The sequence below is a fragment of the Anopheles cruzii genome, chromosome 3 (assembly GCF_943734635.1).
Source record: "Anopheles cruzii chromosome 3, idAnoCruzAS_RS32_06, whole genome shotgun sequence".
Classification (NCBI taxonomy): domain Eukaryota; kingdom Metazoa; phylum Arthropoda; class Insecta; order Diptera; family Culicidae; genus Anopheles; species Anopheles cruzii.
Window position 1 is genome coordinate 41,564,627 of NC_069145.1, and position 14,262 is coordinate 41,578,888.

Here is a 14,262-nt window from a genome sequence, read left to right on the forward strand (position 1 = left end):
CGACCACTGTATTTTGTTCAAAAGCAATCACGTCGCCTGCGGTTCTGGTCCGGATTTAGCTCGACTTGCCATCATGGAAAGGACGCTCAGAAGGGATACGCAGAAAATAAAGTCCAACCACCGCAAAAAGAGTTTATCAGAATGTGGGATAAAGCTGTCCGGAAAGTACTGCACAAAAACTGGTGAAACGGATAAAATTTCAAACTCGAGAAGCTGCCTTTAAGATGATGAATTCAAGTTGCTCGACGCGAAGGTGATGCCTCAGTACTCCCCCGCGTCGATAACTAAATCGTGGTTTGGGTCGAGGTTTTACTGCGAGGCTTTCTTAGCCGGAATCACGACTGAAGCCACGAAACCGGTGCACCGCTGGGAGTCTCATAGTGGCCGGATCGAAACCCTCTGAACCCATAAATCCTTTCGTAAGGCACGTAAGCGTCGATCGGCCGGCCAGACCACATCAAACCAAGCAGCACCTGCCGAAAATCGAGAAACCCACAAAACTGAGGATGAGGACAGCATCGGAAGGAGCGGAGTGCCACGGCCAGGTCGTGATTGCAACGGTGCCGTCCACCACCGAATAAAATTTCTTACTTTTACGAGGTCCATTAACAAGAGTGTCCTTGTCTAGTGGGCGATCCAACCTGGCCTACCGCAACTGTTGGGCGTGTACGAAACGGGGAAGGGAACGTTCGATACCCGAAGCCGGTATAGAACTTGCCTTGCCTTGCCTTATCATAAATCAAAATCTGGTCCTCCGCGTCCGCATCGCACCGCGTCCACTATCGCCACTAAGTTTCGGAACAAAAGTGAACGGTTTAAAACCTGGGCCCAAAAAGCGGCAGGAAAAGGAGCACCCCCATAAAAAACGACGTCTGCCGGTCCGACCGATAAGTCCGACGGTGGCGGGTGACATAACCTGGGCGGCCCAAGTGGCCGAGAACCACTTGGACCACCTTGGGGGGATGGCCAAATTCCTGACTGACCCTCCATCCAAACTAACGGAGGGGATCCCTCGACAAGACGACCCCTCCGACTGCGCGAAAGAGACTCTCATATCAGATAGAGCGAGAGAGAGGGATCGCAGGCCGAAAAATGGCGAGTTGCGCGCCGCGTAGACCTCCAACATCGGAGCGCCACAACCGCGCTCAGTTTCGAACGAACAACGCACGCAAACGAAGGTGTTGGCTGCGCACTGCGGATGCTTTTGGAACAAACTGCCCTGTGTGCCCCGTTTGTGTCTCCTTCTGGGCGTCGTCGTGTCTGCCTAGTGTTCCTCGTAGCCCGGGCGTGACGTGCGTGTGGGGCTTCGGCCGGCACTGGCCGCCAGATCGTTAGTTAACGCGGCCAGCCAGTTGTGCGCCTCTTGCTAGACACCTCCAGAGGGTGCCGTGAAACAATCGACCAAACATTTGCGCCACCGCCAAGTGGATGAGCAATAGCAGCGGGCCGTTGCGTCACACACAGTCACACGGTGCGTGCCGAGAACCCGGAGGGCCATCTTGTGTCGCCAGGACCCCCGCCAGGAGTGCTCGCCGATAGCCCACAGAAAATGACCCTCCGGCGGGTGCCGTGGTCCGGCTGGATCGGTTGGCTGTTGGCGGTAAGTAGCCTAGCCGTTCGTCAATTAAAAAAGCACCACTGATCGATATGTTTCGGCCACCTCGCCGCCACCCTGCTGGTTGGCGTAACCGCGCGCACCACTTACATCAACCGGGCCCCACGACCCCCCGCGATCTCGTTCGGTTTGTGATGCTTTGGGGCGTGCGTGCCGTGTGAAGCTTTTTTGCGTAGATTTGGCCACCTGCACGCGCGCCTCCAGAGGGTGAGAGAAATAATGAAACTAATTGCCGCCATGCCGTTAGATGTTTTGATCCAGATTCGTGTCCGCGCGGTACGGCACGGAACTGCTTTTTTGCCACTAACGAACATGATGAGCCGAAAAGAAAGAGAGCAAAAAACAAAACAAAAATAGGCGCGCCCGATTATGAAGTAGCATAATTCACAGATTGATCCCCTAGTGCCCGATGCAACACCGCACAATCCTACCCATGGGGCAACCCATTTTCATTAGATCCGCCGGGATGCCGAGTGTTTTCCATGAGGGTTTGAGGTTAAATTTCACCCTCACCACAACAAAAAAACGAACATAATTGTGTCATACTTCGAGTGGAGCTTACGGGAAGTGCACATGTCGCCCATGGTTGCCATAGCAGCCAAATTCACTCCTCAAGTCAAAGTCAAACTCACGGCTCAGAAGATCAAACATTATCGTGCAGAGGATCAGTTTAACGACCAAATTTTGCAACCATCTTCAACCTCCGGTTTTAATCAAATCCTTAACGAAAAACAAAATTCAAATGTCATTTACACACGCTTCGGTTGCGTTTCATTTTCGGGTAGTTGCGGCCAGCAGATCGAGCTATAAGTCCACGACCGTGTTTCGTGTAAAATGCTTGTTTAGAAAGCTCAACGTATTTTTCAAATTGAAAATATTTGCACTCGGTGGTTCGTTCGTAGACCATCCGTCTGTGCTTGAAACCGACTTATCGGTTTCTACGCGAAAGGCTTCAGTTCAAACCGTGACAGTGTGTTAACTTGAGTGCAAAAGCTTAGGTTGGTGATGTGAAAAAGTGTTCACGTTCTGATAGACCCTGATAGAAGATTGAAGAATTTCATGTACGTTACGTTTTAATTAATTCATTTATTGTTATGAAGTGTTGTAGTAGTGTCAAGAACTAGAACTAATCATTTTGAGTTTGCGAAGGAACAACCACTACGCAATTGTTTTCCTTTGCTACAAGGTGTCAAGTCCAAGAAGAAGACAACGAACTCTGTAGTCCAAAAAATATGGAAACTCTCGTTGTAAATTCTTCATGAACCAAAATTTTGGTATTAAAATTAGACCCCCCGATCATAGATCATAGAACATAAATGGCGCCCCAAATTGTCCTTCAGGTGAACTCGATTACAAGGACATTGCACATTGTATTATTTTAATTTGATGTTCAACCTCTAAACAGCCAGTCTCTTTACTCGAGACGGATCCAACAAATCGATGGTGTTGACCATCAAACATCAAGTTAAAAATACAAAACACAGAATATCATAAACGGCCAGCCAGTTTGTTGCACCGTGCACGTGGTCAACAAGTGCCCTACAATAGGTTGCACTGCTGGACCTGCCGGGCGCTAAACGTCTGTCCGAAATTGGCACATTTCCCACAGCCCAGTTTTCGATTTCGTTTCCGGCTACTAATTGACCAGCCACCTATGAGCGTGGCCTATGGGGGGTGGGCAACATAGTGTTTCAAAAACAGCAGAAAAATCAAACACCGGAGAGATACGGCCGTTTGGAGGCCCCAACGGCCCTTCAAGCCGCGGCGAAACGGCTTGTGGCCAATACTGTCACCTACTGACACATGAACCGTTTCGTTAACCGTGCCCACACCACGTGTGCCGCTGCTTCTGTTGAATATTTATGAGGCCAACATTGGGTTGGAAGTTTCGCCAATGAGCTGTGCACACGCGGATGGGCTCGGCACACGAACTACGCACAAAAAGAATCCTTTCCCGTGCCCGTGGGACTATTATTGCCAGTTTATCGACATAATGATTGTGTTTCTGAAGTTTACACTGGTCAGAAGCTGATCAAAACAGACGACCAATTAAGAATAATCATTACCGAGTATTGCAGTGTCGTAAAGCCGACCACGAACGTTCTGGGCAGGACATTTACAGCTTTGCGTTACCGACTAATTTATAGTTCAATTAATAGAACTCCGAATTACTCTCCTGTGTGGAGTATCCAACTATTGCCATCGGGACATTCGAACCCTGACAATGTATCGACTTGTCTACCAAATCTTAAGTTGTTGATGATGCTTCTGTTCAGTTTGGCTTCTGGCGGTTTTAATAATTGGACAGCATTTATCGATGCGATGATCGTACAATAGCTGCTCTCGATACTCTCAAATGCCTCATCGCACTTTATTACTTAAAACATCTTTCAACTTCAACCAAGCCGTTGCCGAAACCGAGCATCAGTTCTTGCAACCACCTGTTGGCTACAACTAACATCAAGGCATTTCATCACCCCGTTTAAAAGCCACCGCACGGACCAGAAATCGTTCGCTAACTCGTCCGTGTGAATGGGTTGTTGTTGGTGAAAAATCGTTCCCGTCGCGTGCTACTGACACCCCCCGAGGTGCTTGTTGTTGCTCCATGCGCGAACTACGCGAACAACAACGATCCCCAATCGAGCGATCGGGCATCGGGCCTTCGCATCATTGGGCTCACCAATGTTTTGTGACGCGCTTATGCAAAGCAGCCGGCTTTTTGGTGTACCGCGTACCGCGTCGTGGGCGTTGATTGGATTTCACGCCCAATTTTATATGCACCGACTTCACGTAACGCACATTAGCCGCTCCGTGGGGCGGTCATATTGAAACATCAAAAAATGTAGGCCCCTACTTACGGTGATCGGGAGAAAATTAGCCAAGTTCAGTTCCTAGCATCAGCTCCGGATTGTAATCAGCTCGCCTTCACGCGGCAGAAGACAAATAGTGGGCGCTCGACTGATTATGACGACTCCGGCGAGACCGCTCGAAGGATTCACCAATTCACGCCCAATGGCGGTCTGATAGCGTATCGAAAGCAACCGCGGCGGCATGGATACGCCTAGATCGATTCGAACCGATCGCGTCCAAATTATACGCTAAACTGCCGACCGATTACCAAATATCCGCCCCGTAGGTGTTTATCTTATTGCGCCGCGTGCTCGCTACGTCACTTTTGGCCATTGGGTGTCAATTTCGGGTGTCGGTATCGAAATCTCCGATTGGGCGATCTATGCGCGCGGCATGTCAAAGGCCTACAGTAATGCGACCTGTCGGCGCATCGAAGCAGGAAACAATTAACCGATTACGAGTACGAGAAGCGAAGCCGTGGGGCTACACAATGCCACAATATCTTGCAGTCTATTAGTCAAGGCAAGAACGCCGTTCGAGCGTGTAATGGCTCTCAAGCCTAATGAAATGTGAGGTTATGTGCGAGGTGTTTATTTGCTCGCTCGGTGCGTATTAATTTGTGCCGGATCAATCGCTGCCACCGTGGTCCGTTTTGGTCCGGATCTACGCCAGACTACGGAGACCAGACCACGAGATTAGCCTCCGGCTGCCGCTGGAAGCTGTTCGTGGCACCGTGAACCGGCGCACGTGTGCGTTAGTCTAGGCATTAATTCACGGTAATCCAGTGTCGAGCCGTTTGACAGGCAGCGGATGGCGAAAACAAATGTGCTCGTTTGCTCGCAGCAGCAGAAATATGTGACCAAGCCTGTTTTCTGTGCTCTCGACACCGAAAAATATGTAGGACTCTGGCTCAGTCTCAAGGACGCCGACGCGAAAAGAATGTCCCGCGCTTGGGGTCCACACCCCGACGTAGGAGGTTTTGCCGTTTTCACGTATTCTCGACCGACAGTAGACCGAAAAGTGGAAACGGAACGTTGGTCCGTGGTCCGGGGCAGCAAAAGGGAAAGTGTGTCTCGCGGAGGACCGTAACGAGAAGAGCGGAGCGGCGAAAGAGATTGCAGGTGAAAGAAGTGTGTGCAATTTGGGGCGTTTAGTGGGCCAAGGTTGATCACTTTCTAGTTTATCGTTTCACGGGGCGTCACAGCTAGTGCTGGTCTGTTTTGGGGCCTTTACATTACAACCGGACCAGTTTACAATCTTCAACCAGTTCAATCAAGTTCGGGCCGTCTACGTCTAGGCAGTGTGCGATACCGGCAGTAAAGCCACCGTAACCTCCACGGTCGATTGGGTGCGTTCTAGGACTCGCTAATGGCGTTCGTCCGAAAGGCAATGAACTTGCTGCTCACCAGCAAGTTCTTCCTGACAGAAGAACAAAGACCGATGGATTTCTTGTTTACGGCATCGGGGGCAACTGATGAGTGGGTTATTTCCGTCATACGATAATGGTCCATTTTGGTGATCTAAATTCTAATCCCTCAGAGTTCAGCACTCCGTGAGGTTTGGAAACGATCTGCAAAACCGAATGACACCACAACCGTTGCCAGTCAATGCCAAACATTATTACTCTCGGGTTGTCAAACACTGGCCGCTGACAGACTTCGGGCGATCGATGGCCTACAGCATCGTAGCCTCCTGTAGATGGTTGTTAGATTCGATTGGATCGAGTGGAATTGAACTGGTACTTGAGGACTTGGGTAAATGCTTCTTCCTATCCCTGACCGCTAATCGCGAAGCCAACATCAAACCAGACAACCTGGAGGAACTAAGACTGAAGCCCAAATATTATGAGAGGAGCATCAGGGCCAATACCATTTGCCGTGTACCAAGTAACATTCCGTAGACATGGCTTTGGAATTGCTCAGGTCGACCGTAGATTTATTTAAGCGTCAATCGCGAACGATCAGCGGCCTCCGCGAACCTATCAGGTGGCCAGTGGCGGCAACTTCTAGAGAAGTCGGCAACCGGAACGGCTTCACCATGGAACGGCTTTTGCGGTTGGCTTTTTGGTGGAATTGGGAGGATTTAGAAAGTGTTGCATAACCCCGTTTCATGGGCGTAGACCCCCATTTTCTCCCATTTTCAGTGTCAACCTTGTCCACAGCCCAGTAACCGTAAAACTATTTGCTCGGATTAGCTTCCGCCACGGTGCACAGTAACAGGTTGCTGACGTGCGGCGGGGTCTAGAGAAACCGACTTCCCGTCTACCGACCCAGAGACACACAGAGATTCGATGCGCACGCAAGGGGGCGGGGGGGTGTGTTATCATAATCGCGTAGCGAAACGCCAGTCCTCCTACCATAGTGGCATACAATCAATTGCGCAAATTGAAATCCGTAACACCTGACGCGCGACGTAATTGAGCTTACGGGCGCCCGCCGCACTATATGGCCGCGGGTGTTGTTCACGCTTTGCCTTTCCGTTCGGGGAGCCCCCCCCTGAAATAACATAGCGCCACACTGTTTCACTTTCTTTCGAGAGCCTGCCATTGTGTCGCGCAGGCCTAAGGCTGTCGCCGCGCGCTGTCCAGTGAGGAGGAAAATTTCCATTAAATTTTAGCTAGAAACCGGCCAAGACCAAACGACCAAGATGACGGAAAAAGACCGAAACAATCGACGTTCCGCAGTGCGGCGTGGTTTATGCTGCCGCACACGCCAACTCAATAGGTCACGCCCAAATGAATCCGCTTCGGTACGAATCTGATCGAATCGTTTATGCCAGCGGTGCCACCAGGGTGTTATGGTGGTCAATCGGTTCGGAGTTTCACAAGCCACCGGCGATGGTCACACAGTGGCGTGGCACCACGTGGTGCTGTAAACCATGCGCACGCGGCTGCCGGCAGATTCCTGCGATCGGCGACTTAGATCGGCCACGCACTGCTGGCTCGCCGACTACTTTCAACAGCTCTGTCGCTCTCTGGTCCGCGCCGCTCCGATTAGGGGTGCTGTCGAATTTGGAGCTGATTCGATTAATAATCCCAAACGCAAGCGGGTGGTTGGTTTCGGTCGCTGCCCACGGCCTTGAGAGGCCTTGGGGAGTGCTCGACGACCGTCCGATCGCCCGTAGCCCGCACGCGGATGTGGCTCAAACACCACCTGGTCCTGTCTATTATTGCGCTAGGTTAGGGACAGCTTGCGGCCATTGCGGCACGCAGCTCTCTAACAACCGGCACAAAGTGACACCATCGGACACTACCGTTGCTAGCTTATCGTGGAATGGCACAAACTAATTTTGCTTCTTGGTCAAATCTCAACCGTTTATCAGTTTAACATTTGGGCTATTCCAAATACAAGTCTCATCTTGTTTATCGTCATTGGCAGGAGCGTGAAATTTGTAGCAATAACAGTTTATCGTACGGATGGATTACACACCAGCTTGAATATTTGCATCTTAGTCCACTGGGAAAACCGTATCCAAAATGGTGCTTGATCGCAAATATTATATTTGATAGCATTACATTGAGCAGAAAAGGCACCACAGGTCACTGAGCCATTGTACGTGAGCTTAGGCACCTAAACATCTGTAGTCATTTTGTGTATCGTACCATAAAAGGGCTACATTGATACTGGCAGCAAACCTACAGGGTGCCTCATCATGACCCATACTATTTAAATCTTAAATAGCTCCGCCATGTTTTAGTCGATTTTGACAGATAAACTAGATTTATTTAGAGTATAGAATGCCGTTTATTGACAATTACAATAGCGACAATACAATATACTAGGTCGTTGCGTTGAGATTCGGAATTTGTTTGACACACAAAAATGTTTATAAAATTTGAATGCGATTTTCTACATTGTTCAAAGTTTGTGGCATTGCTAGCTATACATTTCTCCTATCTCTCTGCTAAATCATGGATTCCCAGATGAAAGAATTCTTCGACTTTTTAAGTAAACTAATTAGTCTTCCCATTTCGACTTCCTCGTAGAAAACGAAGAGCTGCTCAGCCAATACGTGTCCCATCGATGAAAATGAATGATATTCGGAAAGAACCAAGTCTGGTGAATAACGCGGGGAGGGATAACAGCTCTCATCCAAGTGATTTGATAGTATCCTGAAACAGTTTTGTTTTTTGGGCGCCTGGTGCTTGATTCTACGGGCCACCAGGCGCCCCCACTAGAATTGCATTTTGGTCGTTTTTCGATCAATGCATGGTTCAAATTGATCATTTGTTATCAGTAGCGATCGGAATTAACGTTTCCATCAGGTTTTAGGAGCTTGTGAAACATCACACCTTTCTGTCCGACCAGAAAGTCCGTTTTTTGGAGTCCTTCGACGCTTTTTTTTGTTAAGTCAAAATCGCCATTTTGAAACTTTTTAAACCACTCAAAGCACTGCGATCTTCCAAACACAAGTCCCGACAAGCATTTGGTGCGGTTCCGAAGTAGTTTTCTTCAACAGGGGCAGAAAAATTTTAATCCCCGCAAACCGTCATTTTCAGGCACAAAAGTTGACATAGTTTAACCCTTTCAAAGATGGGTTGCAAACCGAAATAATTTTTTTTTCGACCTTAAATCATTTACCTGATGTCAAAACAAGGTAATGATGCATGAACAGCAAAACTGGGAAGTCCCAATCGGCAGGTACAGCCATCTTTTCAAAATTCCGAATCTCAACGCAACGACCTAGTACAATATCGATCAAATGACCGCCTCCATTAGACACACAAAACGCGGCCCATTTTTGGGCATTTTTCATTGTATTTGACAATATTTCGGGCATAAGAACCCAGAGAACGTTTTTTTTTTTTTAATTCTGTTTCAGAATGCATCGATAACACCCTTGGAGTTCCTCAAGGAAGTGTTCTTGGTCCAATTTTGTTTATCATGTATATCAGCGACATGAAACAGGTCCTACGGTCTTGCGAAATTAATCTCTTATTTGTTTCGCCTAGGGACTTAAGAGTAGCAGAAGATCTAATGAATAGCGATTTGATTAAGTTGGATGGTTGGCTGAAGTACAAGAAGCTTGCTCTAAACTTAAAAAAAAATGCTTTATGTTACTTTCGTCAAAAGCAGGCTCGGTTCAACCAAACATCTTAATAAACAAGGAACCAATTGCCAAGACCTCTAAGGTGAAATATCTGGGAGTCACATTAGATGACGGGCTAAATTTTAATGCTCTCATCAATGGAGTCATCACCATGGTAGCAAGAAAATCAGGAGTGCTTAGCAGAGTTTCAAGATCCTTAAACCTGCTTAGTAAAGTTCGCCTCTACCAAACTATTATTGCACCACATTTCGAGTTTTACTCTTCAATCCTATTTCTCGGGACGAAGACTCAAATAAAAAGGCTTCAGCGTTTGCAGAATGGGGTAATGAGGGTAGTTTTGTGTTATGGTCACTCTGCATCATCAGCGGTAATGCTGGACATTCTGCAATGGATGTCAGTAGAACAGTTGGTGGTGTATCGCACCATGATATTTATTTACAAACTAGTCAGGGCATAGCATTCTTCCGAATTGGGGGTCTCATCGACATATTTCCGCTCTAATGTTAGTTTCCAGTTCTTCAATACTCTTTGGTTGGCTGGCATACACCTTGCACTTCAAATAGCCCCACAGAAAGATGTCAGAAGAAATTCGGCAACAATAGGCACAGCTTTCACAGTTGAACGATTAATTTCAATGTAGAGCGCTACAATTTCAGCCGGCTTTTTTGGCGTAAATCGGTCTATAACTTAAACGCTATAGATTAAAGTTTCAGAATCTGGTTGATTTATCAAAATCGACTGACAAATAGTGAAGTTATTTAACATTAAAATTGTATGGGTCATGATGAGGCACCGGACGCCAGGTTTTACATACGGAACCGTAGAGTCGGAACCGGAATCATTTGCCCAAAAAGTACTGCAACTGTTCAACTAAAGAATTCTGCGCATAATCCAACATGAACTTAATGTGTAAGCGTTACAAGCTCCAAAAAGCGCATGATCTTACACCACATCATAAAAAATAATAAAGTAGTTGTGGCGCTTGTACAAAAGTGGTCATTTCACGAAAATTATGTTCTTTAGTGGGAAAAAAATTTCCTATTAAAGCTATGTTGAGTTTGAGTAGTTGAACGAAAATTTGAGCTTTTGAATCAAAAGTCATTTTTTTATCAAAAGTTCGGGCAACATCGACTACCGATGGATAGCTCTCTAATGTTGCTCTCATCGAGCCTGGCATCTCTTCCACACAATAACACAACTAGACAATTTGCTCAGCGACGAGCCACGTGAGCTCAACATTTCCGGAAAAGGGTCCATTTTTTTAGTCTTCATCAATTGACGAACCAAAAATTCTACAAACGAAGGAATGTCAAGGTTCAGGGTTCACATTCTTTCGTGTTCCGTTGTGGGTTGTCGAACCAGTTGCTTGCGCAGGACCTCCCAAGAATGGCCATTCCACATCCCGACTCGCAACCACTACAAACAGTCATTCGACGTGGGACTCGAATTTTACCGTTCCCAACGGCCAGCCCTTCGTAGCCACTTCGTCGAATCGCGTGCTGTCGAAACCGAAAAAGCCCAACTCAATTTGTGTGATTATTTCATCCGCAGGTCTCGATAGTGACCTGGCACCGACCGCAGGCAACAGCAGTAGCGTACAATGTGGCGGAACACCGACTGGACTACATTAAGTTGGGTGAAGGTCGTGAATATAACTATCAGTAAGTATCCGGGCCGGGGCCGTCCCGGGGTGAAGCGCTTGCCACATTAACCTCTGGGCCAACCTCTCTCTCTTTCTCACACAGTTACAACGATGGTGTGGCTTCCGGATTCGATAAGCGTAAGTTCTACAAGCGTCCACAACTGTTCAGCAAGCCGCCGTACACGCTGAAGAGCTTCCCGGGGCCCGTCGAGCAGATTGTGACGAACGAGTTCCAGGCGCACCCGGAGCAGACCTACGTCAAGCAGGAAAGCTTGCTGCCGGTGTACGAGTCCCACGAGAAGAGCGTCCGCTACATACCGCTCGACTTTGGTCCCTCGAGGAACCAGATCCTCGGCGAGTTCTCGCTGCCGGTCGGACACCCGACCAACCCGCCCCTAAACCTGGCGCAGCGCGTCATCCAGATGATTCAGTTGCACCACCCGTCACCCAGCACGAAGAATGCAACGTCTGGCGGTCTCGGCAGTGTCTCGTCGGTGCACTTCCAAGTGCCCGGCCAACCCCCGTCGTCGTCGTCGTACCACAGCACGCAGCATCCGGGCAGCTACCAGTACTTCAACGCCCATCCGGTACCGTCCGGGGGTCCAGCGTATGAGCTCGTGCGGCCCATCAGTAGCTTTCCTCCGCCGCGCCCGTACCTCGCGCCAGCCCTGACCACCACGAGGGCACCGTACCTGGCGCCGATACTGCAAAAGAGCACGACAACAACTCCGGCTCCACCAACCGGGGAGTCAAAGCCGGCCCGGAGGCCGCCAACCCCGGGTCCGACCAGACCGTACGTGGCACCGGGGGTCACGGCCGATCCGCTGCTGAGCTCCGTGTCCCTCGCCAACCGGCTCAAGTACACCTCGAGCCAACGGCCGACGTCGTCGTCCTCGCGCCCACTGACCCAAAAATCCGGAGGCACTCGCAACCAGCAGCCATACGAGCCGGAGTTCGACATAGACATAAGAATTGACCTTCGCGATGACTCTGCGTAAGGCTTTGCTTCGTCGGTTAAGTTTATGGTAGCATAATTTAAACAGTTCCCCCCCGCCCATTTTGCTTCCCCATCATCGTTGTAGCCACATTGTCTCCATGTGCGCGGTAAATACAAAATATCTCGAGGGGCCCAAACGGGGTGCGGTTCCCAGAATACGAAAAATGGGGTCATTATTGCCTTTTATTGTGTGAGAAAATGCCGGCCAGCGATGGGCCAGAGTGTCCTAAGTGTCCTTGTGGCGTCGGCGTCGTTCGCCCTCCGAAAACCCAAGGCCATCGAGGCTTTCCCGGGAAGTCTCGGGAAACTTTTGGCTACCGCACTCGCTGAGCTGACGCTCTGTGTGTGGGTATCAGAAAACACACTCAACACTACAAGAAATGCCACAATTTGCGGACCCCGAGATGAGTATGGGGCGGGCGTTAACGAGCATAATCGTATTCCTCAGCCCCCGGCCACAGCATCAGCACCGGGGGCTGCCGAGAAAAGGCGGTTTGGAGTAGAGTAGAGGTCATCGAAAGTAATAGCCACCCTCCCGCACGAAATAACAATAAACGGGCGGTACGGGTTTGTGTTGGTGTCCGTTTTGCCAGGAACGCTGGTTCGTTTTTGCCGGGGCTTCCCTCCAGAATGTGGTGGCGAAAGTGGTCAAAGTTGGCACAAAAATGGCGCACGGTGGTGGTAGGGAAAATGGAACTTCCCGGCAGAGTTATGTTACGGTCAGCGGTAGTACGGAGCAACTTTCGTCAGACCCTGCACAACACTTGTCCATTCTGGGGCCGTTGTGGTGGGGCTCGTTAAAAGGGTTCCGTCACTCTATTCTATCTCCGTGATCCTCGCGCGAGATCCGCTGCGGTTGCGGTAGCTGTGCGAGCCGAACAGGGACCTTTTACCAGCATCGGGTTACCGCATGTTCCGTTCGGTTGATACGTCGGTTATTTAATTTTGGCGTTGAAATTGGTTTCGGCGAACCCAAGCGTATTGACCTTTCACTTCGCACTCGGGCAAAGAGCATACGTTCTTGACATAAGGCAGCAACATAAACGCATGGCTACTAGATCGGAGTGAAAGATACCATCCATTATAATCACAAATCATTTTCAGTTTAATTTGTTGTCTAGTTGCATTTTAAATGTTTTCCGAAGAATGGGTATTGCTTATTGAAACAGGAGAGCTTTGAATCGAAAGCATAATTATTAAAATTACCATTACAATTTATCATGCAATATCATTCGATATCATGCGTCTTTGAAGTCCATTGAATTTGGTGTATCGTATTGAAACCTGTTGTTGGCAAAATAGCACCAAAAAGCTACGTATCGTGTCTCTGTTCTGTACTGACCACCCACTGCAATGTTCTGACCTTTATCCTTTTTCAGGATAGATTGCGCATCCAGGTCATGCAGTGTAAGGGGCCAAAGCAACATGTTCAAACTCGCATTAGAACATGAATTTCATAACATTATCTTATCGACAAACCACATTTCTTAAAAGATGGGGCCAAATAAAAACAACCGGCCGCTACATGCTAGAGCAACTACCAAGGAAATATCTTTCCATCGACGTCACTTTGCACGACCCATGATTGCATGAAGTGTTCTGTTTTTGCTTCCGATGTCAAGTTCTCCGTTTCATTTTTTTTTCATTTTTTCCGATTAGAATCGGAATCGAAACGGCGCAATTGTTGGAGCATTTTGCCAAACAACTTTTTTTTAACTATCTTCCATTGCATAACTGGCAGCTCATCAAAGGCTTGGCATCTTTCTAAATTTTTTAAACTTTTTAAGAAACATTCGTTTTTTTAATCTAATAACATAAATCCTACCAAATTTCGATTATAACCTTTTGAACCATTTTCATTTGATGCTCGGTTGCACGGTAATTGTTCGGTTAGCAGATCTTCAATTAAGGGGTTCGATTTACGGCTCCTTCAACCGATCTGGACACGCCAACCTACCTGATTCCACACACCTCAACGGTTGTTAATCGTTCAAATCGTTAAAATTACACAAGTGTCTCAGAAAAATGTTTGTGGCCATTCTTTGTACAAAAAAACGCAAGTTGTACGACATCAGATGTGTTAAGCACCCGGATGAAGCCAAAAAACAG

At 48.3% G+C, this 14,262-nt stretch overlaps 2 protein-coding genes across 3 annotated transcripts in view; one reads left to right on the top strand and one right to left on the bottom strand.

Annotated features, from left to right (window-relative positions):
• LOC128275000 (putative thiamine transporter SLC35F3) overlaps positions 1–14,262 on the bottom strand; it is a 32,934-nt gene that overhangs the window by 15,775 nt on the left and 2,897 nt on the right. The window lies entirely within an intron of this gene.
• Positions 1,307–12,273, top strand: LOC128275001 (synapsin-1-like). The gene is made up of 3 exons (XM_053013368.1): positions 1,307–1,600; positions 11,066–11,175; positions 11,260–12,273. The coding sequence occupies exons 1-3, from the start codon at positions 1,550–1,552 to the stop codon at positions 12,152–12,154; spliced, it is 1,056 nt and encodes a 351-aa protein (XP_052869328.1). The 5' UTR covers positions 1,307–1,549; the 3' UTR covers positions 12,155–12,273.

Coding starts and splice junctions, on each gene's coding strand:
- LOC128275001 (XM_053013368.1), top strand. CDS start 1,550: ATGACCCTCCGGCGGGTGCCGTGGTCCGGCTGGATCGGTTGGCTGTTG. Junction 1,601..11,065: donor GGATCGGTTGGCTGTTGGCG/GTAAGTAGCCTA, acceptor TTTCATCCGCAG/GTCTCGATAGTGACCTGGCA. Junction 11,176..11,259: donor GGTCGTGAATATAACTATCA/GTAAGTATCCGG, acceptor TTTCTCACACAG/TTACAACGATGGTGTGGCTT.